This window comes from Acanthochromis polyacanthus, chromosome 13, assembly GCF_021347895.1.
Source record: "Acanthochromis polyacanthus isolate Apoly-LR-REF ecotype Palm Island chromosome 13, KAUST_Apoly_ChrSc, whole genome shotgun sequence".
NCBI classification, from domain to species: Eukaryota; Metazoa; Chordata; class Actinopteri; family Pomacentridae; genus Acanthochromis; species Acanthochromis polyacanthus.
In genome coordinates, this window is record NC_067125.1 from 38,269,153 (window position 1) to 38,296,413 (window position 27,261).

The following is a 27,261-nucleotide window of genomic DNA, read 5'->3' on the forward strand; positions in this document are numbered from 1 at the left end:
ACAACATGCCACAGACATGGATGTTCAATGCTGGGCTCATAAAAAATACACTATTGGCTATGTGCACCAAAAAATAACCTAAAAATAGAGTGTTGAAAAGATTTTGTACCACTAAGTAATTAGACTTTGGTTGGTGTTGACCTCCCAGCAGGAATCCATTACGTGACTTTTTGCAGCATCTTTCCTTGTAATTAAAAACTGCAGCTTTTAGATTTTAGCAGAACCACCTTTGGCAATAATTACACCAGGACAGTTAATAGGTTTCTCTCTTTTTATTCATGCAACAAGTGTTCAACAAGGCCACTGTGCAAGGCTCAGGACTGCCAGAGAGGGGGAGTGTCTGCCTGCTTTGTCTAGACGCTTTCCAGGGGTCAAGGGTCGACCTCCACCAGGTTTCATGGAGCAGGGGCCAGTGCCAGGAGAATAAAAGACAAAGCATCCTGACGCATGGCGAAGCTTTTGTAGCCAGGGAGGCAGCAGCTTCTGTAGATATGGCAGCAGGGAGCAAGCAAACGCAGGAACACTGTATGTCAAGGTTCAGTATGCATCACCGCCATTGTCTCCATTGTTCCCGCTCAGTTTACAGGCCGCTGTAAGTGTGGTGAGGTGTCTCATATGTCGCCTGTAGTGACACATGTGCTCGCATCCACACATTCAAGCAAAGCTAATAAAGCATTTCCACTGGAGTGTGCATACAGTCAGACATGAGACATCAGGAAGGAGCTTAAGTCTCCTACAGAATGTAACTGTCAAACTCTTTCACCACTTATTACAGTAAAGATGACATTTCCTTCTACTGAGTCAAACCACAGAGTGATGGTGATATTTAAGTCCAAGGTTTTCGGCTCAGAAAGAGTAAGAGAGTTGCTGCAGAGGAAGAGGAGAAATTGGCTCGATGCTTCGCAAGCAGAACCGACAGCCATAAAACCCTGGTTGATGTTTTAAATCAAAGGATCAAGTGCTGCTATAACTCCCTGACAACAACAATACTGTATAGTCGTCTGTGCACTCAACCAGCTCTGCATCAGCTGCATCAGCAAGATGTGAGACGGTGCTGAGAGTGCTAAATTATGCCCAGAGTAAAGGGTATATAAATATTATCAGCGCTGATCAGAATTTAGATGAGGAGACACATTGAGAGACTCTATAGATCTTGATTTTGTTAGTCAGTGAAGATCACCTGCAGAGTTCATGTTCAGACTGATACTCTCCAGATAATGTAGATCCTAATTTGAGCTTAATGTTCAGCCCAAAAGAGAGGATAGATGGTAATGTAAATGCATCCACAGAGAGTTATAAATAAAGATAGGTAAAACAGAATTCCAGTTTCATGTTCCCACTGGGAGTCACTTTAAGCCTGACTAAAGGAGCTTTATTTAGACAGAAAGTAAAGGAATTAACATAATGTAAAAGTAAAAACCTCCTCCTTTGGCATTGTTGAACTGCCGTTATATAAGTATTAACACACAGGCAGCATTTATTGTTGATCAAGGTGGAGCTCATTATCACAATGGTGTGCAAAGTACAATGCAGTGCAGTAAAGGAAGCATTTTCCTCTGAGCTGTACTGGCAAAGAGGCATCAAGTAGCATTAGATATAAATATTAATCAAGGAAATACTTTTAAAAATGACATTTAATTGCAGTCACTGAGCACATGTACATATTGTTTTCAACTTTGACCAGAACTGAAGCAAAAGTATGCAATATTTGATTATTAGTTCACGCAGCCCTTGTCAATGACGGATCTATAGGGACCCCTAATGGACAAAACTGGAACAAGCGTCACCTTTTTTTGCATTTTTACAGAACTGATTTCCTTTCCTGAGAGATGTGATAACAAATTTGCATATATATATATATATATATATATATATATATATACAAAAAACTTTTTTCAAGATTTTTTGTCAATACAAGGGGAGACAAGAGGATGCTTAGGGCAAATCAGATAATATGACAATGGAGAGGTATGAAGTTGGAAACAGGAGTTAGTTACCTCATGCTAGATGTATGGGACATTTTTCAGCTTTCAAAAATGATTTTAAAACTTACTGACCCCTTCCCGTGCAAATCAAGATTTTTTCCTTGTTAACATTTCCACATGGTGTTTTGTTATGTGCTGTAGGACGTGTCATGATAGAAATAAGCAGCCAGCACCGTGATGAACATTTCCATCTTGAAACTACAGTACACTAATGACAGTTTCAAAAGCACGAATTCAGACTTTCAGTGTTTCACATCTAACAAACCTGAGGAACATCCACTCGCTTTGTTAGCTGCTAGTTATTTTTCTTCAGAATTGGTATCCAGTTCAACCATCTGTGGCTGAATTACTTGCCACTGTGTAACACAGACTAGATGTAAAGTAGGTAAGCAAATGTAGATGGGTGACTGGTGGGAGAGGTGGGGACTCACAGATGTCCAAACTTTAGAGAAAGCATTGGTTTCGACTTAAATTTAAGTCATTTTAAAGCAGGAAAGGACTTACAAATTTCTAAATATCTAACTCTGAAACACAGAGATTTATCTCTATGATAAGTTAGATAAGTTTTTAGGCATTAAATCAGTGAACGGAGAGGGGCTTTATATGTGCTACCTCAGTCAAAGGCACCAAAAATATAAAAATGGCTTAAAATCATGTAAACCGGTGGTAAAAGTATTATTATTTTCTTTTTGGTATATATTTTTAATTCATATTTTGTTGTTTTGTTGCTATATGTAAGTGTTTTTGGCCATTTGACTTTTTAACGTAATGGTAAAGTATATCATTATATGTGTTTTTTAATTCTTTTTAAAAATTTGTTTAATTATTTAGTCAAAACAGTCAGATTTTATTAATTTCTTCTGTATTTGTTTCCTGTATGAGGTGTACAGGCGCTGTGCTCCCTCCGGCCTGCAGGGGTCGCTGTGTGCGCAGGAGCTGCTGTTAAAACGCGGTAAAAAGAGGAAGTGCAGCCTGTAAATCATAAACAGCCTGAACGTAGAGTAGCTGACTAGAGCAGACTGACAGAAACTTATGGACATTTGTCGTTTACCATTTAAGAGACAATGAAGCGGAGTGCAGGGACAGTTTCAGCTATTAAAGCCCTGGGGTAAAACATTTAACTGCTCTGTATTTTTAAATTTTGGTTTTAGCTGCGTAGCCATCTGCTACCTGTGTGTTGTTATGGCAACCCCATTAAAGTAAATACTCATAGATACCTTTAGCTTATAAGATAACTGTGATTTATACAGACTTCATTCTTAAAGTGTAGCTAAATGGTTAATTTAGCTGGCTATAATCGGTGCTTTCCTGTGTGTCATAAAACTCTGCTGACCTCACCTGTCGTCTTACTTCCTGGTCAGATATCCAGGCGGCTCCTGTCTCTCCCAGTGCTCATGTGATGAGCTTCCCTGTCCGCTGCTCAGCTGGCTGGCTGCTGAGCTCAGGACTCTCTGTCCGGAGCTGCCAGGTGACACACACCTTTATTAGGCTTCATTATTTGTAGAAACTGTCAGGAGTTTGATGCAGTATTTAGTTTAATAAATAATATGCAAATCAGGTGAGGATGTTTGCAGTTAATTTGCTTATATCCAACTTTGTGCTCATAATACTGTAGGCTCTTAGTCTAATAATAATAATAATAATAATAATAATAATAATAACATAGGGTTTTAGCTTAATGCTTAAATCAGTCATGTGAATTTGTATAATGAATAGTATTGTAGAGTCTTAGCTTTTAAAATTTGAATTAGTCACTACATTTCTTATAATAAATAACATTGTAAATCTTAACTATAATTTAAATGAGAAGCTTGGTATTTTAATAATTAATAATTTTGTGGGGACTTAGCCTCAATATGTGAAGTAGTTTTTTATAATAACTAATATTGTTGGATTTTAAGCTTATTATTTAAACTTGTTTGGTAAATTTGTAATGTTAATCTTAATTCTGTATTGGAAAGCGCCTTGGCTCTATGCCTGTTGTTTTAAATGTGCTATAGAAATAACAGTGACTTGACTTGATTTAAAAGCAAACTGAAAACATACGTGTTTCTCAGATTATGACTGGTCACAGTGTCCATATGCATTTGACTTATTTAAAAAAAATAGATATGTTTATTCTGTTAAGTTAAAATAGGATTGATGTTTATTTTATGATTTTTATCCATGTGCAATACCCTCATAGTAGCGGGCAATTGGCCTTCAATTTTTGTTTCTCATGTGTGTGGCCACCCTTCACTTTTAAAGCAACACCAGCTTGCCTCTGTACACTTGTACAGTTTTACAAAGTTTTTGGCAGGTAGGATGCTTCAAGTATCTTGAAGAACTTGCCAACGTTCTTCTTGGACTTAACCTGTCTCATTCTCTTATTTCTCTTCATGTAATACCAGAATGACTTAGTGATGTTTAACATTGTTGTCCTGCTGCAGAATGTAAAATTTTAATGCATGCCAGTATGTGTCTAGAGGATAAAGGATGCTTTGGTGATACTCTTTCAAACCTACTTAAAACATGTATGCAGCATTTGTGTACTTCAGTTTTCTTTTACTCATTGTCCAGCATATTCTGTTCATCAATACCAGCATCTTCTTCTTTTCCTTTCGGCTTTTCCCTTCAGGGGTCACCACAGCGAATCAATTTCCTCCATCTAACCCTGTCTGCTGCATCTTCTTCTCTCACACAAACTACCTTCATGTCCTCTTTAACCACATCCATAAACCTCCTACATCAATACCAGCATATCTGCTGAAAATCTGATACTAATGTACTTGTTACTGTTATAAAATTTAAGCAAAGTGTAAGCTATTGCATTTTCTTTTTTTAAAATGGTCTTCCTCTTCTTGAATTTTCATAGAAACCACAGTGATTTTACCTATAATTAAATGTCTTTCCATTTTTTTAGACTCCAACAGAACAGATGACATCTTGCTAGTGGGAGAGCTGAGGAATTTACTCTCAGATATGTCCTCTCCCCTCACTGTTCTGACCTCTGAGGTGCTTGAACCATCCAGCCTCGACAAAATCGCTGGTGAGAAATGAGTCTGATGGATGCTATTGCTGTTATGTTGATTGTAGCACTTATTTGTACATTTGCTGTGCAATCATTTTTAAATGAAGAGTGTGTTCTAATAAAGTTTTGCACAATCCTACAGACTTTCTTGTATCCGAATTGCAAGCAGCTAGCATCATCAAGCATAAGGATCTGCACCCTGAAGAGAAGACAACAGCAGAGGAGTCTGAAAAAGAGCAGCGAGTGGAAGGTCTCAGCCATGAAGTCTCTGAGTGTTGTCAGGAATCTGACAATGATGATGTTTCAGAGAGAAGAAATGCAGAGATGCAGGCAGAATGGATATTACTGCTACATGCCCTTGACATGGACACCTCCTCTCAATTTGAAGATGTGTTAAGTGAGGTAAGACTGATAAGTAAGAAACTGAGCTTTGTGTGAATCAAACAAATAAGCCCTGAAAGATTGTTAAGCTGTCTTTTAATGCAGGTGAAGTCCAGACTTGCTCAGCTACCGTGTGGTGACATTACAAAGCCTCTTCTTAAAAACAGCCTTGACGCAGAGCAGTGGGTGAGTTCCCACGTCTGTTACTAATTCAGTACATAACAGATGTAACTAATGTGGGTATTTTACATTTTTTCTTTCTATTTCTCAGATGCAAGTGAAAAAGATCAACAAATTTCTGCTGGAGGACTATCAGTGCCGCAGACAGATGATGATCAAACGCTTTCAGGTTACGCTTGAGTCTTTTGCGTGGGGAGAAAAACAAAAGGTACGCATGTTAAATCGCTGTACCTGCTGGAATTCACTCACCACTGTGTTTCATTTGGTTGTTGGTTGGACTCTGATCACTGTTTACCTCCATCACCAAGTGTGTAGGCGCAGATTTGCAGGGAATAAAACAGGCTGAAGACAAGGAGCTGACCTTTATATATTTGATACTTTATATGAAGTGTTCTTGAGCTCCTCTTAGTAAAAAAAATCTAACAAGAAGTAGTTCTCTTCTTATCTATTGATCTGCTGTTTCATTTCTCCGTGAATCTAGTTGCTCGATAAAATTGATCATTTACTTTGATTTAGAATTTTATCCAAACAAAAGTCTAAACCCAAATATATTCATTTTACTGGGACTATACACTTAGAGAGAAACAGTAATATTAACACTTGGAGCTGGACCCTTTAATGAATCTGTTGTCATTTACATACGTTGTGTGACAGCTACCAAATCCAGAGTAGCTGGCAACTGATCATATATAGTGAGAGGAATGTAATGCACAAAGTGTGGATTGCTCCACTATTTTGTTGCACACTGTGGATGTACTAGTATTTTTGTGAACATGGTTCTGATTCTGGACAAGCTAAAGACATTAAGAGCATCTTTTGGAAGATGTTGTACTTTTTCAAAATGTTATCAAAACCCTCCAATAAAAACATACGAAAAAAACCTAGCACTGCCATCAAGAGGTCGATGTGGAAAAGACAACAATAGCTCCATCACTTTAAAAGATAAATGAATCATGAAAACTGCTGTTGACTACTTTTCTGTCAGTAACTGTTGACGACTTTGTCAGACTGTATCTGTTACAGCAGCAGGTTAAGTATGGATGCAACAGAAGCATCATGATAAAACCAAACTTCCCAGTTCAGCCAGTCCTTTATTTACAGGAGCGCCGTTCAGCGCTGGCCTCAGTTCCTCCTCTTGCATCCCTTGCCAGCTCCTCCCAAGTGTCTCCATCTCTTCTGCTTGCTACCAGGGAGGATCAGTCCTTCAATGATCTAATCAGGGCTGAAACAAACACCTCCGTCTACAAGGTACAAACATAAACATACCTGTGGTAGGCATAATGAAGTGGCCTCCAGCTCAAAACAGTTTACTAATTTTCCCTGATCTCCACAGACATTGATGGGCAGTGTACCGGACAGAGGAGGACGGCCGGGGGAGATTGAACCACCGATGCCAGCGTGGGAAGACAGAAGAGCCAAAGGAAACAGATGGGGACAAGGAGGTGGACACCATCAACGGCACAAATTTTCAGGAAAGAAGAAGAAAGGGAAGAAGGAATAAAATGTCTTTACTTTTGGCTTTGCTGCTTAAATTAGGAAAAAATAGTAATTTATATTTAAATTTTTGTTGTAAAAGAAATAAGTGTGGAATATGATTTTACAGTTACAAATCTGTGTATAATTTGTAGTTATAGTACATGTACATACCTGATTGTGTACATTTCTAAAATAGCTTATCGTTGCTATAATGTACTGGTATATGACCGGATATTTTTGTAAATCTTTTGTTCATATGAAAGAACAGATAAAAAAATGTCTGAATTTTATGTGCTTGCTTTCCACATTTATAAATAGGTTTGCTCAAGAATAAACCTATTAAATGCAGATTTATTGTTATTTTGTGCAGTGTTGCTCATGCCTTTATGCTTTAAACAGCCCCATATAACTGTTTAATTACCTCTTAATAATCAGCTCTGTTTTTTTAGAGAGAAAAATTATACTTGGGTCATTTCAGGTGAAATGACCAGATATTCCTTGGGGGTGTTGCTGCACCATTTTCAAATTAGTCCTAAATTTGTATGCCATTAGATAGTCACAAAAGTACTTTCTATGCAAAATTGTAGACCTGTAGCTCAAATAGTTTCTGAGTTGTGGGGGTCTGAAATTTTCAGAATTTGGGCTATAAAAAGCCTCACCAGCGTTTTTTGCATCTCGAAGTGGTTATTTCTCAGCCTCTAGACATACCAGAGAGCTGTGAGTTGGTAAACAAGGCCTCTGCATGTAGCTAGTGCCCCACAAACATCCCCAGGTGTTTCCCTACACTCTGCAGGCCATGGGGGCTTGCTAAAAATGCTAAAAATTAAGAGATACCTACTCACGAGTGGGGTTTGGGACCTTAAAAGTACTAGAAATACTGCACAGAAGTGTTCTAACACCCCTGGGTTCCATTCTACACAAACTGGTGCTTTCAAGGTACCTCAGTTTGGAAAATATGAGCTCCCAAAGTTGGATGAGATTTTTAATTGGCTATTTTTGGGGGCAAAAATCTCAGTGTGGGACACGTACCAGAGACCCCAAATTTTTCTACAAGACACTTCCATCTGTCTTCTGTCACTGTACAAAAAAGCAGCAGGGTTATATTTGTAGTTACTGAGATATTCTTACTCAAAATGGCATGGGCAATGTCAAAATCGTTTTTTGCTTTTCAGTACTTTAAATTGGGATACAAGTATTAGTAGTCATTCCAATGGTAGCACTATGTATGTTTTGTTCTTTTTGAAATGTTAGTTGTTAAAGGTGACTACCTTCAAAAAGTATAAGTATAAGTTATAACTTAGGTATAGGTTCTTTTGCTTGTAACATGACATTGTACAATTAAATTTAGCATGTTTAATCCCACTGCACTGATACTGTAAAATTCAACATTATTGTTGTTATTTTTAAATTAATCAACCATAAACTACTACAGAGCTCCCTGAATTCTAGTAAGTATATGTAATTTGTATGTGTATGTTATAATTACATGTATGCATTGCAAATATTCATTGAGTCATTGAGTTATGTAGTTACCTGACGGAATCGTCCTTGTTGGTTTCACCATATCGGAAGTTACACGGGAGACAAATGATGTAACACATTGAAATTTCCGGAGTAGCTAAAGGTCGAGATAAAACCTGCTAGCGGTGGTGTCACTGTCACACAGTATCGCGTCTGTTTTTTTTAAATTCACAAGTAAACTAATTTAATTGGTAAAATATGCCGAGGGGAAGCAGAAGCCGGACATCCAGGATGCCCCCTCCAGCCAGGTAACGTTTTTATATCATGTAGATAGTAAAAAGCTGTTAAATCTCAGGATGGTGTGTGAGCTAGCACTATGCTAACAGTTAGGTAACGTTGTAGTATCGTGTTAGCCAGTGGTTGCCAACATGATCGCTGATGATGTACTGCTATAATTAACTTGTAATTATTGCTTCTCTCCGCATTAATGTCTTGTTGGTTTCCAGGAAAAATGCTATTTGTTCAAAAGTCATTGATGAAAGTAGTAGCAAAGGTCACTCTGCCTTCGTTACAAACTCAAAAATAAACATCATTAAAATCTAGTGACACAGCCAAAAACTAGGATCAGTTACATTTTAACCTGTAGCTAAACTGGGAGTTGATCCGAGACGATGGTTTGTGAAATCATGCAAGAGCCAGGAGTGTTTCTGTTTTGTTCCGTGACAATGAATATTCTTGTCTTATTATGTAGCTGCTGTTTAACTAAGTGGAACATTTCTGGAGGTGCCCGTTTAGATTTTGTTACATGAACAGTCAATACTTCTAACTTATTAGGCAGTATGCCTACCTCTCTCAATATTTATGATGACATCGTAACCCTAGTCTTTACTCATAGAGCACTTTTCGACATCCAAGTTACAAGGTGCTCCATAAGTCACTAAAATATAACATATAGGCATAAAATTATTAGAATTTGAGGGACAGATATAAAAACAGCAGTGTTAAAAATGTATGAAATGGTATTGGAAAAAACAAAGACAACTTGAACAGAATCAGGAAAGGCGCTCTAATGATATATTTTAAGAAGCGGGTTAAAAGCCAACACTGAGTCAGACGACCTCATTTCCTTAGATCATTCCAGAGCCTTGGACATGTTTGTCTGACATTGAACAGCGCTACCGACGTCACGTCTCGTTCAGATTAAGTGATGCATGAAATCCCTGGACTCTTGATACTTGGTCCAACATCATGTTAAAGGATTTTGTCAGTGTCACCACTCTGTTGGCAAACTGTCCACAGAAAGCCTCATATCACTGTGCACCACTGTTAGATGACTTACTGTTTTCACTTCGACTAGGTAAAGCACCTTTTCCTTTACCACACTTTGGAAAGGAGTTGTATAAAATTCACCCACTGCATAGGTGAGCTTTCTCTATCTATGCACTGGATATCATATTTAGGATCGCAACTAACAATTATTTTCATTGTTGATTAAACTACAGATTATTTTCTTAATCAGTTGTTTAATCTACAAAGTGTCAGAAATTCTGAATGAAAAATGTCACTCAGTGTTTTCCAACACCCAAGATGGCATCCTCACATGTTTTGTTTTGTGAACAACCCAGAGGCATTCAGCTTACTGTTACACAGGAGTAAAGAAACTAGAAAACAATTAAACTTAAGAAGCTAGAATCAGAGACTTAATTTTCCTAATTTCTTTTAATCAAATGGAACAATCTGTTATCAAAATAGTTTAGCGATTAATTTAATAGTTGACAAATAATTGATTCATTAATTAATGATTGCAACTCCAATTGTGATATGAGTCTATAGGCTGAAATTATAGCCTTTTGATTAAATATCTGCAGAGCACCCAAGTATTCAGACCCTTTTTCTAAAGATTTCCTGAGATTTGGTCTTCTTACAGCCAAGTATTGTCTTACTAGTGTTATGATGCTCTCAAAAGTGTGAGATCTATCTGCTGATAGTCCTGAATTAAACATTTGCGATGAACAGAAAGTACATCAGAGCAAGAAAGTTAGAATACAAACTAACTCTCATTCAGGTTGTGTCAGTTCTTGATTGTGTTTCGACTGAGATTTTAAACAGTATTTTTGTTTCTTCTTTTAGCCGGGCTCCACCTCCACCACCTATGGCCAGGGCAGCACCCCCTCCTGCCCCTGTTCCAATGCAGGCCCCTCCGTCTGCTGTGGGTGCACCAGCAGCAGCACCCAGGCAGCCCGGTATGTTTGCCCAAATGGCGACCACAGCCGCCGGTGTGGCAGTGGGCTCTGCAGTGGGGCACACCATCGGCCACGCCATGACCGGAGGCTTCAGTGGAGGACACTCAGAGCCTGCCAGGCCTGACGTCACGTACCAGGTAAATTAAAGTTCACTTAGAAGCCAGCCATAGGACTGGAATAGTATCAGGGAGGATTAGTGTGTCTGGCACATAGTAACATCGATTTTTATGCAATCAACGGATCAGTGCTGGCCATTACAATCACTACAGTAACTAAGGGTAATAAACAGTAACCAGGTTTAGCATCGGCAGACGTTTTGACCATGCCTTCTTGAATGTCTAATTATCTGATGAGTATAAATGAGTTTTTAATTTTTTTTACTGTAAGCCTTTATGTGAGCACGTTGACAGGAGGTATTAAAGTATCTGAGTGTTGATGCTGTGCTTTCTTGGTTGCTGTGTTTATTGAAAGAAAATCTCAGGAAGAAGACTGACCTGTATGTCATATTTCTGAACATATGACAAATTTGGATACACCACTGTGTTAAATATTTCAGCACATAATGTAAAACGGATTATTAATGTCTACACAGAAAGCTTTGTTTTGGGTGCACCTGCAGTTCCCCATAAATTGCCACGTGTGCAGTAAATAAGTGGAGCGTCCCGTTGTCTGTGCTGTGTCCGTCAGGAGCCGTACCAGGGCCAGCCCATGTACCAGCAGCAGCCTCAGTCCATGTACCAGCAGGAGGCCCCTCAGCAGCAGGCCTGCTCCTACGAGCTCAAACAGTTCATCGAATGTGCTCAAAACCAGAGCGACCTGAAACTCTGCGAGGGCTTCAGCGAGGTTTTAAAGCAGTGCAAGTTCGCTAACGGTGAGTGAAAAGTGATCAAAGTGTCCGACAGTATCATTATAACCTCTTTTTAATTGTTAAGGCTCACATTTCAAGTGTTATCCTTACATGTGTCTTATGTCAGGTCAGCCGTCTCTGCAGTCTTGTTATTTCTCTCTCATTTCAAGCAACACTACCAAAGAATTAGGCTTTGCACGAGCAATTTGTCATTCAGACAGCAAAGCCAAATGACTTTGCAGTATTCTGGTGTAATGAGTTGCAGTACCCGGTGTGGCCATAGGGTGGAGTAGCTGTAAAGGTTTCAGAATGCTGCATGTGACCTTTTTCATGAATTGCAGGAGTTTCAAAGTTGAAAAACATAAACACTTGTCTTAATACACTTTCCTTCTTTCTTTCAGGTCTGTCGTGAGATGGAGACAAACAGCCTGCAGAGTGAAGAACACACACCTTATTAATAATAAACCAGATACTATAGGAGGATGTAATTTACTGGAGATCAATCAATAAACATGCTTTATTTTGACAGCTGATTATCATTATTCCTCAGGAGGCTGCTTGCTGCCGCCGAGCTTGTAATCATAGTCTTATAAATAATGTTTGTATATTTTAGTGTGTTATGTTTTGAGTTGATTTCAGTTTAGTCATGTTTGTGCTTTTATTGTAGAATACCTCTCATTTGTATTTCCAGGATAAGAAAACTTGCAAACCACCAGTCTCCATTTTCAATTTACTTGTTAGAAGTTGAGGATTTAAAACAATAAAGCACTTGGATCATTGAGACATTTGTGATCATTTATGTCACTGCATCCTCAGACTGGCCTTAATATAATGTTGGAATATTTCTATTTTTACATGCAGTTTCTTTAAGTGGAACTTAAGAGCTACAAAGCGGGACACCTGTCGTGTCATTTCAAATCTCTCATCCACGATGCAGCCCTTGCAGTAATGCTGGAGAGAGCCGGAGCTGCCGGATGTTATTTCATAGATCTGGTTTTTGTGTGGACATGCGTTCAGGGTGTGCTGTCTCTCTTCCTGCTGCTGCTGTGGAAGCAGCTACTTATTTTTGGCATCTGACATTAGAGTTCACCCTTTGCAACATGGCAGAAGCTCCTCAGAGTCTCCACAGCACCGGCGTCTGACTGCAGGAGTTTGTTCGTCTTTTTACACTTTCTGCACGGACTGAGCGCGATATTGTGATGGATAATCTTCTTTTGAGACACTGACACGGTGAGTGACCGAGTCCGTGTCCGTTCGTTATCATTTTACTGGAGCCCGCAAAGGTCAAATAGTGACAGTGGACGGCGGCATGTTGGTTTATTAGTCTGTGCTGTGCGTAAAGTTTGGCATGACATTTAGATTGGGACGATCCAAATCACGCTTTGGTCGCTAATTAGACTTAATGAGTGAGACAGCTGGCATTATTTAAACAGCGAGAGTGATATTTACCGTAATAACCCGAGGAAACGGGGATACAAGATCTTCTAATAAAAATGTAAAAAAAAAACTCTCCCAAACTCGTGCATTTTAAGCAGAAGGTCGATCGATATGTTTGTTTCGGAGCCGATACCGATAATTAGTGAACAATTAGTTTTCTTTATTGTTCCCTCATGTGGATGTTTGAGCTGAATGTTTGCATATTAAGTTATTTTCAATGTGAGGTCATCTCAATGTTTTTAAAAAGGTTACAAATCAACCAAAGCTCTGTATTTTAATAGAATTTAAAAGTACAGACTTTTTGAAGCACCACACTTGCATTTACCAAGTTTTTACAAGAAGTACAGGACAAAACAAGCCTGAGCATTCTTGTTCTTATTAAATACAAGTATATTTAAGCTAGTTAACTGGGAAAATAAAGTCTTCTTTTGTTGTTCTTGTGATATTAATGTTATTCTAAAATTTGTGGCATTATTCAAGGTCAATCATGGGTAGATCTGGTGGAATAATGAGATCCTTTTATATATATTTTTAAGACTGTCAGTATGGGTGAATTCTGACAGTTCTGTTGGGTGGATTGTGCCCGATTCTGGCAAAATCAGGTTTTTGCAATGCAGACTCTTGGCTGGGTTTGCCATTTTTGCCGGGGTGATTGCGGCCATATGCTGGCAGTGTCTACTCAGTGTCAGCATCTGGACCTGGACTGATTCTGGGGCATCATTTTTAACTGTTCCACAAGAGTCGAGAAACTGCTCAGGCAGAGTTAATTCTTCTGGTCTGTTGGATTTGATCTGCTATAGGAACCAGCTATTTTGGATACTTAGTAACTGAGATCAATAGCGCAAAACTGAAGCTAATATTTGCAGCATATATGTCATTGCCTTGTATGAACCAATGAAAAAATCTGCTTTTAATATGATTAGTCATGTAAAATTCACAGATAAACCAGAGTTGTTTTCTCTCTGCAGACTGCTGTGAACTGTAATAGGAGATCAGTTCTGTACCTTCAGCTTGGCTTGGCTCCATCATGACCAAAGAGGAGGAGATCCCCGACTGGGTGGGAGCCAAGGAGTTCTACGACAAGTATGAGCCCAAGGAGATTCTGGGAAGGTGTGTCCATAAAGCATACGTCATTATATGATCGACAGCAGAGGTTCCCAACATACCTAAACCTAAGAGTCACAATTTAAGTAGAGCAAAGCACAAAACTTTCACTTGGTGTTTCCTTTTTGTGAGTTTGGGGAGCATGTTTTATTGTTTGTTCCTCCACAAGTCCACAGTCTCACTTTAAGGGGATAACAAGGCTGAATTGAAGCACTACAAACAAATTCATTGTTTATTTATTACATTTGTGAACGATATGAATTGGATCAATAGATATGTTGGATTTGATTTTTTAAAATTTTACAGCACTTCTGTACAGTTTGATTGATTTAGACATCGGTGGGAACAACTTTTACTCCCAGTGGTTTCCCTGAAGTTGTCCCACAAGTCCCTGAGAAATGCCAGCAGGACCAGAGCCTGCTCATTGTCATTCCCCACTAGCTGTCAGACGGTGGTGCTGTTATGTAAGCCTCAGTGTAAGAGCGTGTTCTGGACAAAGGTTTAGTGTTTAGTTGCAGAGGGGCAGGCTGATAGATTATGTAATTTCACTCCCTTCCTCGCATGCAGGTCATGAGGTCAGTGGATGTGGACAATGTGTTCCTCTGCTAGTATTCTTCCCACACCTCTGTCAGATCCCTAAATGTGAGGAAAAAAGTCAGTTTAGTTATGTCATATTTGTTACCCTGCCAATAATTTATGTCATTTAAATCACTAATTTAATCAGAAAAAAATGCAAACATAAGAAAGATTTCATGTTTTCCCAGAACTTAGTGATAAACAAGACACATTTCCAGTTGTGACAGACCCATTCTTCTCTGTTTATTCTTCATGTGTCAGATTGATAAGATGCACCGAGAAGGGTACTTTTCCTTGGTTTGGACTTTTGTCACAATGGACAAAGAAACTCTTTAAATGTGGAACTTTTAAGATTGAAGCACACAAACCTAAACTATCAAAGCTGTAGATGTGAAGTTTGACATGTTCTTCTCTTGCTTTAGGGGAGTGAGCAGTGTGGTGCGTCGCTGCGTTGACAAGCGAACATCTGAGGAGTACGCGGTAAAGATCATTGACATCACCCCCTCTGACAAGATGACTACGCGGGAGATCGAAGAGATCAGAGAGGCGACGGTGAAGGAGATTGACATTCTCAAGAAAGTCTATGGACGGGAAAACATCAGTAAGCACATTCAGTTGTCCAGTCTGGAGCTTCATTCAGCTCTTAGTTTCATAGGAAAGACTCTAGATCAAGACAGTTTCATAAAAGCAGAGTTTGTTTAGCTGATGTCCTCTAGTGTGGCCTGATCCACTAATTGAGTTAATTCTGCCCTTCAGTACAGCTCAAAGACTACTTCGAGTCCAATGCCTTCTACTTCCTGGTTTTTGACCTGTAAGTGATGACTTTTACATTATTATAAAGCTTGATGATAAAACAGAAAAGTATATTAAACCGATCAAACTTGTTCCCTTTCACCCAGGATGAAGAAGGGTGAACTTTTTGACTACCTCACAGAGAAAGTTACTCTGAGTGAGAAGGAAACCAGGTCAGTGAGGGTGTTATTTACCAATTCAAATTGATTAATTGTAAGCTTTAAGGTATTAAGAGTTGTAATATGTTGGTTTTAGGAAGATCATGCGTGCTCTGCTGGAGGTGGTCCAGTTTTTGCACAGCCAAAACATCGTCCACCGGGACCTGAAGCCTGAGAACATCCTTCTAGACGATGATATGAACATCAAACTCACTGACTTTGGCTTCGCTATGCAAATCCAGCCAGGACAGAAGCTCAAAGGTAAATCCAAGTAGCTTGGAAAATCCAAACTGAATCTCCATGTAATCTCCTATCTCCATGTTAGGAGATACAGGAGAATCAGTTTAGCATTGTGCGAATTCAATCGCGTTTTCCTCCCGGGAAAGTTTGGTACGACCAATCATAGCACGGGAGGCGGGAGTTAATGCTGCGTCATCTTCCGACGATGAGGAGGCAGTGGATGGCTCGTTACTTTCGGCTTCTTGCCATTGTTTGTACAGAGGAAAATCCCGTTCCAAACGTGTGAGTAAATTTAAGCAACTTTTACACATACGCACCGACTTGGTTTGGCTCCGATTTAAAGTTATTCCTAACACCGCTAATCGTTCGGAAGGAGTCTTTTGTTGCGTAGCCTTTTCAAAAATTAGTGTTGTACTTGAGAGTACCCCATGTATTCGCAGATTTTTGTGACAAAAACGGCAGTAATCATTCACCACGACCCTTTCTCGGCTGCATCCGTGTTACGCTGATTGGTTCTTTCTCGTTCAAGCTGCATTCGTTAGCCCCTCCTTTTTGAAATCGTCTCCTATCATCACAATGCCAGACTGCCTTTATTTGTATTTATATTAATACATAAATAAAGTCAGTCTGGATTTTCCAGGCAAAAATCCAAGGAGACAAGTTGACCTCATTATGGTTTTAAAAAGTCACTCAGATGACTCACTTTGACAGTAATATCAGAGGTTCACCGACAACCAAACATCAATGCAAAAGAAGCTCAGACCCAGTATGTTCAGGTCATGATGTCTGAAGTTACTATGTTTACAACCTACAGTGCACTTTCCAGTGCACCAGCTGTTTGTGGTCGGTGGAGAATCTGGGTCCAGTTGCACAACATGCTCCCTGCTGTCTCTGCTGCTCTCACAAAGGTTAAGAAACAGGACACTGTGATCTATTTGCTGCAGCCTCGGACGCTGGCAGCACACTGACCTTTTTAAATGGACTTCTCAGAAAGCATCAGTTCATCAGCAGAGGGAACCATCATCAAGCATATCTAATGGAGCGGTTCATCATGAGATAGTTTGAGTTGATAAATATGTAATGGATTACTTCATTTAGGCTGGAGGTCTATTTCAGCGCAGTGTGCACACATGCACAGTAAGACATGTTCTAGCAGTCACCATCAAAATGAATCTAAAACGCATCATCTCAATTTAGCTACTAAAATTAAGTTAGTTTGTTCAATATTATACACATATTGCTTGTCTCCTTAAAAACCTTGCTTTAGGAAGAAGAATGAATGAACATAATAAATTACCTTTAATTCATTCAATAAATTAAATGTGACCTTTTGTAGTTGACGCCTTAAGTTATAGATTTTTAAAAAAAAAAAAATTCCACTCCAGTCATTCACAAATTCAGTCAATAAGAGCTCTGCAATTGTAAGGCTGAAATGAACAACCAAAGAGGAACATTTTAAAAACTCAAGTAAAAAGTTGCATTGTGTCTAATCAAAATGTTAAAATAACCTAACAACAATCAATCAGTGACACAGATGTTATTTAATCTGTTTTAAATTATCAAACAGACGTGAAGCACAACAACATTTGTAGTTGTAGGAGTGATCTCATCACACTCTGCAACTGTAAAAAAATGCAAAACAGATATTGCTTAGTCCCCCTACAGGGAGATCCAGAGTAGAAGAGGCTCCACAGCCACTACTCACAGTATTCTTCAACAGAGCAACTTATATTTTTAGTTGTTTTCAATAAGTGATTCCATGGTGCATCCACTGAATACTGAATACCACACCTATTGGGACACTCTCATACTCCTTAAACCCATCAGCTTGCTGCTTAACATCCTGTCGTTGTTGTTCACGTATAAAACCCCTTTTCTGCTGAAGACTTTGCTTGTCAAATTTTGTAACCTGGTTTTGAAAGTTTGATAAAATGATCAGGAAATGGGCGTGTAAATGAAAGCTCCTGTTTTGATGTGTCTGTACTGCAGAGGTGTGTGGGACTCCAGGTTATCTTGCTCCTGAGATCATCGAGTGCTCCATGGATGCCGGACATGCAGGATACGGAATAGCTGTGGACATGTAGGTGTCAATAATAGAAGCTGTTAATAACTACTAAATAACTAGAGGTCTCTCAGTAGAGGGATATGGTTGCCTTTGGCCATTCCATCCAACGTAACACAAGATAGGTGTTTTCTTTCACTAATCATGGCTGGCTGGTTGTCCAAGGTCAGATGGGTACTATCTATGTATATATCATGGTAGAGACTGCGATTTGGTAGAATTGGAGTTTCTACCAGTAGAGATTGCGATCGCAATCTCTACCAGTAGAAACTCCAATCCTACCAGTAGAGATTTGTCAGGGCTAAGGTTAGACTTTTAAGGTTAGGGTCAGGGGTCAGGGCAGGGGTCAGATTTAAAGTTCCATCTCCACTGGTAGAGATTACAGTCGCAAACTCTACTGGTAGAGACTCCAATTCTACCAAATCGCAGTCTCTACCCTGACATGTACATTATATGTTGTTTTTTTTTTTTTAAAAAACATAATGGCAATATAAAAAAAAAAATTATCTTGAGTTTAAACTATCACCCAAGGTCAAATGTTACATCCCCAGTGGGAAGCCTGTACATGTTTTCCAAAACAAACAATGTGTCTATTAGGGTTATAACTTTTTGAACTTTTTTTCCAAAATCAAAGTCCTGCATCGTGATTGAATGAACTTTTTGGTATATTTGAAGAAACCAAACTCCATTTTCAACACTCTTTTAAAAAAGTCCTCCTGAAACAAAAAAAGTAGAGAGATTTCCCCAAATTACATGGCTTATAAAGTGAAAGCAAGAATAGAGTATATTATGATGGCAGTACAACTTATCATTGATCCATTATCAGTCATATTGACTTGTAATGGCCCTTGTGATAACACGGTTTCGCATTTCATATCATTGGCTGTAATGTGTATTTAATACTTTTTTGTTTCGGGGGGACTTTTTTTAAAAGTGTTGAAAATGGAGGTTGGTTTCTTCCAATTATACCAAAAAGTTCATCCAATCATGATGCAGGACTTTGATTTTGGAAAAGAAGTTCAAAAAGTTATAACCCTAGTGTCCATGTTGTTCCATTTTCAAGCTACAGTTGCAGTCAAATTTTATGACCTTGAGTTTGATCTTGAAATATCATCCAAAGTCAAATGTAACATCCCCAATGGAAAGCCCCAACACGGTTGCTTATCTGCACCAAATACCATAAATCTACTTTCCACCCTTTTTAAAGTATATGGCATTTTGGAAAAAAATTACCTTTGACCTCTAGCAGAGCAATTTTTACACTGGTTGACACCAAAATCTAGTCATTCCAAGGAGAGGCCATTTCTAGTGCACCTGTAAATTATCAGCTTGTTAGACTTTAGCGCTTGACCAACAGACTGTCCACACACTCACACATAGATGGAACCGACTACTCGATAGTTGCCCCTCGTTGGTGACAACTACAACAATAGCCACGTGTGTATTCTGCTTGTATCTTGTAAGCCTGTGTACTATATGACAGCTCATGTTATCTAATAAGTGGTTAATAGGACTTAACAGATGATGAACTGTGAACAGACTTCATAAACTTGATTGTCCTCTGGTTCGTGTTTGCAGATGGAGTGCAGGTGTCATCATGTACACGCTGCTCGCTGGTTCTCCGCCTTTCTGGCACAGGAAACAGATGCTGATGCTGCGTATGATCTTAGCAGGGAAGTACGACTTCTCGTCTCCAGAGTGGGAGGACCGCTCAGACACCGTTATCGATCTGGTAGGACCATTTTATTTACTTATATTTAAAAGCAGTGACACTGAAATCCCAAATGAACACTAACATTAAGATCTGAAGCTGTATTAGGGTTTTCGTTGCACAAGAACTAACAAAGCACATTGTGTGGTTTCCTCAGATCTCTCGGATGCTTGTGGTGGATCCAAAGCAGCGCTACACGGCTACAGAAGCTCTCAACCACGCGTTCTTTTCTCAGTATGTGGTGGACGAAGTTCGGCAGTTCAGTCCATACAGACGCTTCAAGGTGAGACTTGAAAAGTTTGGGAAATCATCTGAGTCACAATCAGCAGTAAGTAAAAATAGCACACAAGATAGTACTTATTTTAAGTCTAGAGTGGAAACGGTATGAATGCAACAAATGTCTGAGAGGAGAATACGTTTTTGAATACAGCACTACAAAATTATAGATTAACCCTCGACATTGTGAAATAATTTAATGAAAGTTATTAAAACTAAACATATTTTTACATTTTTAGATATCTTTCAGAAACATTACCCACCTTGACATAATTAGTTTTCATTTATCTTGCCATCAATCAAATATTGATCAAACAATATTTTCACAAATGTACTCATATTTAAGTATGTAGACATGTCATCTGTTTAATGCATACATTTCCTTTATTAGTATAATTATTAATCCTACTTTTTGGTTATTTAATGCAAAAATAATTGGATTTTCTTATTACTGTTTATTGTACATGAACAACTGTTAGATGTATCTGAACAGTGTGCAGCTGATTGACCAAAACACAAAAACTATTAGTATAGTAATTCAATTCAAAGGGAAATTAATCATTTCAACTCTGCGGTTTTCGACAATTTATAAAAAGTTCCTTTCCTGAATTTTCCCCATCAGGTTATCTGCATGACTGTGCTCGCCACAATGCGAATCTACTGCAACTATCGCCGTGCCAAACCAGTCACCAAGGAGGTGATAATGAGCGACCCGTACGCTGTGAAGCCCATCCGCAAGCTCATCGACGCCTGCGCCTTCAAGATCTACGGCCACTGGGTGAAGAAAGGCCAGACTCAGAACAGAGCAGCACTTTTCGAAAACACTCCCAAAGCCATCCTGCTGTCGATAGCTGCAGAAGCAGACGAGCCGGCGCAAAACGTCTGGTAACAAACCCATCAGGGACGACTCATCTACTGGGGCTGCTCACCCGACGGTGTAAATAAAAAAAGACTAATGACAGACACGGTTAATTTAAGTTTGTCTCTAATGTGGACCGCATACTTTGCTTATGGGATTGATTTACCTCAAGTCTTCAGTCTTTAATAACGGTCAAACAACTTGCATGTTTTTTTAATGTTTATTAAAATGACAGTTGAAATAACAGATTTTTTTGGTAAAACTGAATATTTAACTTCTAATGAACCCATCCTCAACTGTACATCCTCTGAAAAGTGACTTGTTTTATGTGAAAACCTCTCAGTTATGCCATCAAAGAGTTAAGTCTACACTATGAAGGAATTTCCAAAATCTCAAAACTTGACACAATTTCTTCTTATCGGATGTTACTTTAAATGTGTGGTGCAAGATTAGATAGTGGTAGTATGTTACTCTTTTTCTCAAACATGTCAGAGCTGTGAAACCTTGGCTGCAAAACATGTAGAAATAATCTACATGCTACCACTGATTGGAATATAAAACCTGCATATTTTAAATGTCCTGAACGTACAGTTGGAGTACTGTGTGGCTATTTGATCATTATGCAGGATGAATTGCACTGTACTGACAGCAGCTCCAAGGTAAGTTTAAATTATAATCGCACTTTACACTGTATGTTATGAAAGTATTTATTAAAAATTAATTCAAAACCTCAATCTTGTTGTTGGAAAGGTACAGATTTTTGGTGTTTTTCTCTGAGCTTTATACCCGATGTAGAAATTTAACACACAGGATCCACTTTTAAGGCAATTATAAGTTTATTTTTTGAGAAGAGGTACATTTCACATCCACAGAAATCATCAAATGAAATAGTTTCTGGCACAAAATCAAACTTTACATGATGGAAAAATGTTTCAGTTAAAAAGATCATAGAGTGTGATCATAGTTACCAAAAGTGAAGCCGTTTCTCACAGTCCTGCTTTGGAAATGGTCACTGCTTGCCCTACAGAATGTAACAAAAAGAACCTAAATTAATACAAACTCCTGAAATATGTACAGATATGTCACTGTACTCATTCCTATTCAGCTGGATGAGGCTGAGGGAGACACTCATCCGGTCATTTAGGAGAAATGAGACGAGGCTTTTGCATGGTGTCTGACTGTATCCACCACTGACCAGCTGGAACAGAATTCGGCCATGCCTCAGAGGTAACTTCTTCAGTTCTTAGAATAATAATCTTATAATCATTGAGTTAACAGCGAATGTACAAACCTACCGTCCTCTGGCTGCTCTTCTCAGCCTGGAGGTTGGTCATACCGATGTCTGTGTGAGGATTCCTGCATTTCTACATTTCAATACATGCTGCAACAAAAAGAGAACAGAGACTATGAGATGATTGTATCTGCTGATGTAATACAAGACTGAGCTGCTCTATTATCACAGAAAGCTGAAGTTAATCAACAGCACATCAATTTAAAGGCAGGAAGTAGTGCTGATCTGAACTTTTTTTTAAAGGCTTCTGCAACATATAAAGTGGACTTCTGGCTCATGTTAATGATCACCTAACCAAGGCTGTAATGTAGTACTACGTTGCTGTATTCACTCTGACATAAGAATGAGGTACACGATAAGCACTCAAATCCTGTGGTTGAGTCAGTGTGTGAAGACAATCACTTAGCATGGTGTCTGACTGCATTTACTATGACAAGAGTAATACAGAATTCAGCCATGCACTAAAATACGTGTTATCACTACCAAATAGGAGTTACTCTCTGCGTTTCTCTTTGGGCTCTGCAAGGATCAAATCAAACTAAATTCAGTTGTATAATCGTGCTGATATGAACTTTGTTGTTTTGGCATGAAAGGAGCATATTTACACAGCATTTATGGTTGCTTTGACTCAGAAGTTGAACAGATTCAATGCGAAGAAGTACAAATGCACTTAAGAATACTGTGCTTGAGAACATATTTATCCTGAAAAGACACAAGCCTTTACTGTGTCTTTACTCTGCAAATATGACAAGTAACGGGTACGCTTCCTCAGTGTTTCATTTGCACCTTGACCTGAGTAATAGAACTGCTTTTCCTCACTTTTGCCACATGGAAGTCTGTGTGTTTCAGGATGGGGCCTCCTCCATGATGAGACGGTTCAAGTCAGCTCCTGCAGTGTCATCCTGTGTGCAAAGACCTAAAATACAAGTACACACAAATGCTATCAACATGAGCACAATTCCATATATTTTAAAACATACCTGAGTAAGGTCCTTCCCATAAGAGAAGACTGATGTTGTGACTTTACCTATCAAGTTTTAATGTTAAGTTCAAGACCAATACCGACAATATTTTTATAGTGAAAACTTACTTGACAAATGTAGTTCGTGCATTTACTCAACTGTTAGTGAAAGATTCTCTACCCTCTGATCTTTCAGTAGAGGACCTTGGCCCTCAGTCTGCATAACCAGTTGCATCAAATAGCCTACTGCATTACTAGTCTAACACCCTGTACAACTCAAATACCTTATATCTGCAGGACTACTTGTAGAACGGTATCACCATTAAAGCCAGAACTCTGTTAAATTACGGTCTAACTAAACGTATTTCCAATAGGTTCCCAGCTGCACCACGCTATCCACGCGTCTACATAAAAACTGACGTTAAAATACCTTCAGTCTGAATCTAGCTCACAAACTTCACCTGCAGAGCCGCAAAATCAAATTTTCAACGTTTACGTTCTAATGCTTGCTTCATTTCATTACAAACCTGCACAATTCTATATAAGAAAGTCTCATTTTGCACTCACACGGAAAAACGCACACCCCTCCTCCGCCTTCAACGTGGTCTCGCGTGTTTAGCAATACCCAGTTAGCGAAGCTCTTCTTCTTCTTCGTGTTATGTTCCGGCTCCGGCTTTAATGTTGCAGCGCCACCTGCTGGTCAGAGAATAAACTGCCAGACATGAAAAAAGACGGAACAGGTTTTAGTTAAAGGATGCCTCCCAGAGTTTCAGGACGGATTCTACAGCATAACCAAACCTAAATCACACAATTAGTAAATTTGCTTCTTTATGACATATTCTATTATTTAAAACTGTACATCTAAATAAACAACTTTCCATACTTTGTGCGTTTTAGATTCCTGCTAGCTGATGAGCACATGATTTAAAGGTCCAGAACGTAGGAGGATTTTTGGTGGAATCTATTGGCAGAAATGTATGACGGTTTACATGTTTGTTTCAATTTATGTATAATCTTCTAAAAAAATAAAATATGCCGGGTTTTAATTTTCTTTAAATTACCCTTTCCCATTCTTAGTGGCCGCTGCTTGTTCTCCTCCACACTTGGAAGGTGATGAACATTAAATACGATTAGATGTACAGTGCCACTGAAGCCTACACATTAGTCCTTTAATAAGAACTACTGGAGAAATAGCTTTTAAAACAATTTCCAGGTGTTGTAGCTTGTTTCCTCTCTCTGTATTGTGTATTTTTGTGTTTTTCAGACTTCACAATATTACAGTTTATTTGTATACTCACACCTAGATATTGTTCTCGCAGCTAATTTAGACACATCTCTACTGTTGTTTACATTTTAAACTCTTAAATGCATCTATGTTATAGTAGGATTACTTTTGAGGATGATACTATATTTTCTTGAAATTTTACTACTTCATTGCTACTTTTTAATGATATTGAATGTCACAATACAAAATGAGCTGTAGTTAAACATATTTACTGTATTATGCAGCACTATACTGTGTCCATGTATTAATTTATAACAATGCATTCTCACTGTGTAAAAAAAACCCAAACAAAACAATATTTGGCTTCTGCTGGTCCATAGGGAATCACAAACTCTTAATAGTGAGCCAACTTGATCCCTTATTTATATTATAGAGAAATTCCTATGCACTTGTAGGATAGATTAAAAAAAATAGTCAGCTTTTGCATTTTACTCCCTAACAATGAAGTGAAATGTAGAGACTAAAGCTAAAATGTGTGTATCAAGAGAGGAATCAACAAATAACCCCATTTTATCAAGAGTCAGCCACGTCTCCTTGGCAACCCATAAAAGCCAGAGTGTCGAAGGGGAAAGACTAGTTACTAGAGCTGAAACATAGCAGAAAGCCTCAATCCTGAACCTAAAATCACTTCTGAGATTGTACATCAGTAGGACCATAAGTACATTATCACTGTTGGCTGAAAATTATGTACTGGAACTCTTAATTAAGACCTTGCTACTTTAGTGAAAAAGTTACTGCAAAACATGCTGATCATATTGCCTCTTGTTGGTCATTTTAAAAGATTTCTTTAAAAGAGTATTACCTGAAAATATTTGAAGAAACTCAGAGGGTCATTTACAAAATATATGGTGTTGCTCTGAAGCTGTTTTTAAAATTCTGAAAAACTTTCTAGTGATCTACATGAAGCAATTCACATTAAAAATGTTTTAAAAATCATTTAATTTTGTGACTTTGTTTCTAATCAGAATGACCAGTGGGTGCCATAGGTGTTTTATTTGGAAATTAAGGCTCACAGTCAAAAGGCTTAATTATTTTTTCTAGTATAACATCTTGAATGACTGGATGTCATAGTGGTTTATTAGGTTTGTCACTTGGTGCTGTCATGTTTCATTATTTACATATTTGTGTCAGTAACGTTCTTATTTATGATTTTTTGCTTCATGTAGCGGTTATTTTGAATCTTTTTGTCCCTATTTTGCATCGGTTAAGTTTGCTTTTCTTCGTGACTGTTTTGTTTTTCATGTCCATGTTTAGCATCTTTGTTTCTTTCTTTTGTCATTTTGCATTTTCATTGTTTTATTTCTCTTTGTGTTTAGTTGCTTTTTGTGGTCATTTAGCATTTTAGTTGTCATCTTATTGCCTGATATCTGTTTTTGGTAATTCATCTCTTTGTGTTAGTTCTGTCTTTTTTGTTCTATTGCATTTTTGTTGCAGTTTTGCATATTTATTTTCATTTTACATATCTTTGTTGTCTACAACTGTGTTTGCTGCGACTCATCCAGATTTCCACAACAGTTCCAACGACACGATCTAAAATTCTGTCGTGAGCGAACTGACAGCCATCGACGTTTGATTTGATCAGATGCTGCCGCTCCAGTTGGAGGCCATCAGTGGTCAAAGGTTCCTCCTTGGCAGGATCCATCATCTCTATTTACACTCCATCCTCTTTAAACTGCGTTATTGATCTTGGCCTAGGTCACAGAGGTTTGGCATGAAGGTTGGGTGGGGTGAGGACACAGAGGAGGAAGCTTCCCCTGGGTGTCTCCAGTGCCAGTTTCCTCTTATTTACCATTTGACCCTGCTCTTGGCTTTACTGCTCAATGCGGCAGCCTTAGTTTCAGCACATAGTCGACTGCCAATATTTAGAACGAAGTCCCATCGCAGCTCTTCAACAGAAACTTAGAAATACTGATTTACCTGATTTACGTGAGGCCAAAGGTTTGGAGGTTCTTTTTTATGTCATTCCTTTTCTCCATTTTCAACAGGTGATTAAAAAAACAGCAGTTTGCATCATGAACTCCTGCTTTCCACATCGTGCCAGGTGTTCTGTACCTCCACACTTGCCGCTCAGCTGTGGGCTTTTTCTCACGCTTGCTGTTGTTATTTTACTGTCCAGTCCATTAGCGACACTGCAGCCGGGGCCGATAAACCATCTGGCCGGCCTCCTGAAACAGATAGCAGCCTCTCAATGGAGTGAAAAGTAAAAGCAATTAAAGTTGCAAGCACCGTGGGACAGGTTCACGCATCCTTGCTGGTCAGAAAGTCCATGCATGTCCACCAGGTGGCGTTTCGACCGAGAGTGCATGTCGAACTGTGAACGTGATGAAGGTTGGACTCTGATCACACATGTAAAATTTCAGGCAGATAGGAGCATGTACAGGCTAGTCATAGAGCTTTTCCTATCCATCCACCAGGTGGCGCTGCGACCGGGAGTGTATTTTGGCCTATGGATGTGATCAGGATTGGTCTCTGATTACACTTGTAAAGTTTCAAGCAGATTGGAGCATGTACAGGCTAGTTTTAGAGCATTTGCTTCCATCCAGCAGGCGGTGCTATGACTATGACTTTAAATCAGCATGTGAATGTGATCAGGGCAGGACGTTTTTTTAAAATATATTTTTAATATTGTTTTTATAATTATAGCTCTCATGTAGAAGACCAACTTATTTTGGAGCCTTGTGGAGAGTTTAGTCTTAGAGTTTGTAAAGCTATTGAGTTTTTAGAGTCACGTGGATTGTTTTGACATTTAATGGAGAGTTTTGTGCCTGATTGTAATTCTGTTCAGTGAACGGATAATTTAAGTTATGAAGATATGTTTTGTTTTTGCTTAAGCACTTTTTTGTTTAGTTGACTGACAACTTGAAGCTGTTGAATGTGTGCATTAAAATCCTTTGTTACAAAGTGGTTGCTGGAGTTATTTCAATTA

General features: G+C 38.7%; 3 protein-coding genes, 1 long non-coding RNA gene and 2 other non-coding genes across 6 annotated transcripts; 3 read left to right on the top strand and 3 right to left on the bottom strand.

Annotated features, from left to right (window-relative positions):
* The first annotated feature begins 2,942 nt into the window (after window positions 1–2,942).
* On the top strand, window positions 2,943–7,392 carry im:7138535 (uncharacterized protein LOC797998 homolog). Its single transcript, XM_022211538.2, has 8 exons — window positions 2,943–3,093; window positions 3,347–3,453; window positions 4,888–5,013; window positions 5,138–5,397; window positions 5,482–5,562; window positions 5,648–5,764; window positions 6,658–6,804; window positions 6,890–7,392. Exons 1-8 carry the CDS (start codon window positions 3,050–3,052, stop codon window positions 7,055–7,057), a joined length of 1,050 nt encoding a protein of 349 aa, XP_022067230.2. The 5' UTR covers window positions 2,943–3,049; the 3' UTR covers window positions 7,058–7,392.
* A 1,235-nt stretch (window positions 7,393–8,627) lies between these two features.
* On the top strand, window positions 8,628–12,364 carry chchd2 (coiled-coil-helix-coiled-coil-helix domain containing 2). Its single transcript, XM_022211536.2, has 4 exons — window positions 8,628–8,801; window positions 10,624–10,873; window positions 11,424–11,607; window positions 11,985–12,364. The coding sequence occupies exons 1-4, from the start codon at window positions 8,752–8,754 to the stop codon at window positions 11,993–11,995; spliced, it is 495 nt and encodes a 164-aa protein (XP_022067228.1). The 5' UTR covers window positions 8,628–8,751; the 3' UTR covers window positions 11,996–12,364.
* Window positions 12,365–12,490: 126 nt separating this feature from the next.
* On the top strand, window positions 12,491–21,532 carry phkg1a (phosphorylase kinase, gamma 1a (muscle)). Its single transcript, XM_022211537.2, has 10 exons — window positions 12,491–12,813; window positions 13,989–14,130; window positions 15,123–15,301; window positions 15,457–15,511; window positions 15,600–15,665; window positions 15,748–15,911; window positions 17,880–17,970; window positions 19,531–19,684; window positions 19,821–19,946; window positions 20,562–21,532. Exons 2-10 carry the CDS (start codon window positions 14,048–14,050, stop codon window positions 20,826–20,828), a joined length of 1,185 nt encoding a protein of 394 aa, XP_022067229.1. The 5' UTR covers window positions 12,491–12,813; window positions 13,989–14,047; the 3' UTR covers window positions 20,829–21,532.
* Window positions 21,533–21,615: 83 nt separating this feature from the next.
* On the bottom strand, window positions 21,616–23,735 carry LOC110963266 (uncharacterized). Its single transcript, XR_002596499.2, has 4 exons — window positions 23,618–23,735; window positions 22,909–23,005; window positions 22,094–22,179; window positions 21,616–21,819 (listed from the first exon to the last, which is right to left on the bottom strand). It is a non-coding gene; the product is annotated as an uncharacterized LOC110963266 (long non-coding RNA).
* Window positions 21,882–22,018, bottom strand: LOC127536950 (small nucleolar RNA SNORA15). The gene has a single exon (XR_007946203.1). It is a non-coding gene; the product is annotated as a small nucleolar RNA SNORA15 (small nucleolar RNA).
* LOC127536948 (small nucleolar RNA SNORA15) lies at window positions 22,409–22,549 on the bottom strand. The gene has a single exon (XR_007946202.1). It is a non-coding gene; the product is annotated as a small nucleolar RNA SNORA15 (small nucleolar RNA).
* Window positions 23,736–27,261: the final 3,526 nt, after the last annotated feature.

Coding starts and splice junctions, on each gene's coding strand:
- im:7138535 (XM_022211538.2), top strand. CDS start 3,050: ATGAAGCGGAGTGCAGGGACAGTTTCAGCTATTAAAGCCCTGGG. Junction 3,454..4,887: donor TCTCTGTCCGGAGCTGCCAG/GTGACACACACC, acceptor CCATTTTTTTAG/ACTCCAACAGAACAGATGAC. Junction 5,398..5,481: donor TTGAAGATGTGTTAAGTGAG/GTAAGACTGATA, acceptor CTTTTAATGCAG/GTGAAGTCCAGACTTGCTCA.
- chchd2 (XM_022211536.2), top strand. CDS start 8,752: ATGCCGAGGGGAAGCAGAAGCCGGACATCCAGGATGCCCCCTCCAGCC. Junction 8,802..10,623: donor AGGATGCCCCCTCCAGCCAG/GTAACGTTTTTA, acceptor TTCTTCTTTTAG/CCGGGCTCCACCTCCACCAC. Junction 10,874..11,423: donor GGCCTGACGTCACGTACCAG/GTAAATTAAAGT, acceptor TGTGTCCGTCAG/GAGCCGTACCAGGGCCAGCC.
- phkg1a (XM_022211537.2), top strand. CDS start 14,048: ATGACCAAAGAGGAGGAGATCCCCGACTGGGTGGGAGCCAAGGAGTTC. Junction 14,131..15,122: donor CCCAAGGAGATTCTGGGAAG/GTGTGTCCATAA, acceptor CTCTTGCTTTAG/GGGAGTGAGCAGTGTGGTGC. Junction 17,971..19,530: donor TACGGAATAGCTGTGGACAT/GTAGGTGTCAAT, acceptor TCGTGTTTGCAG/ATGGAGTGCAGGTGTCATCA.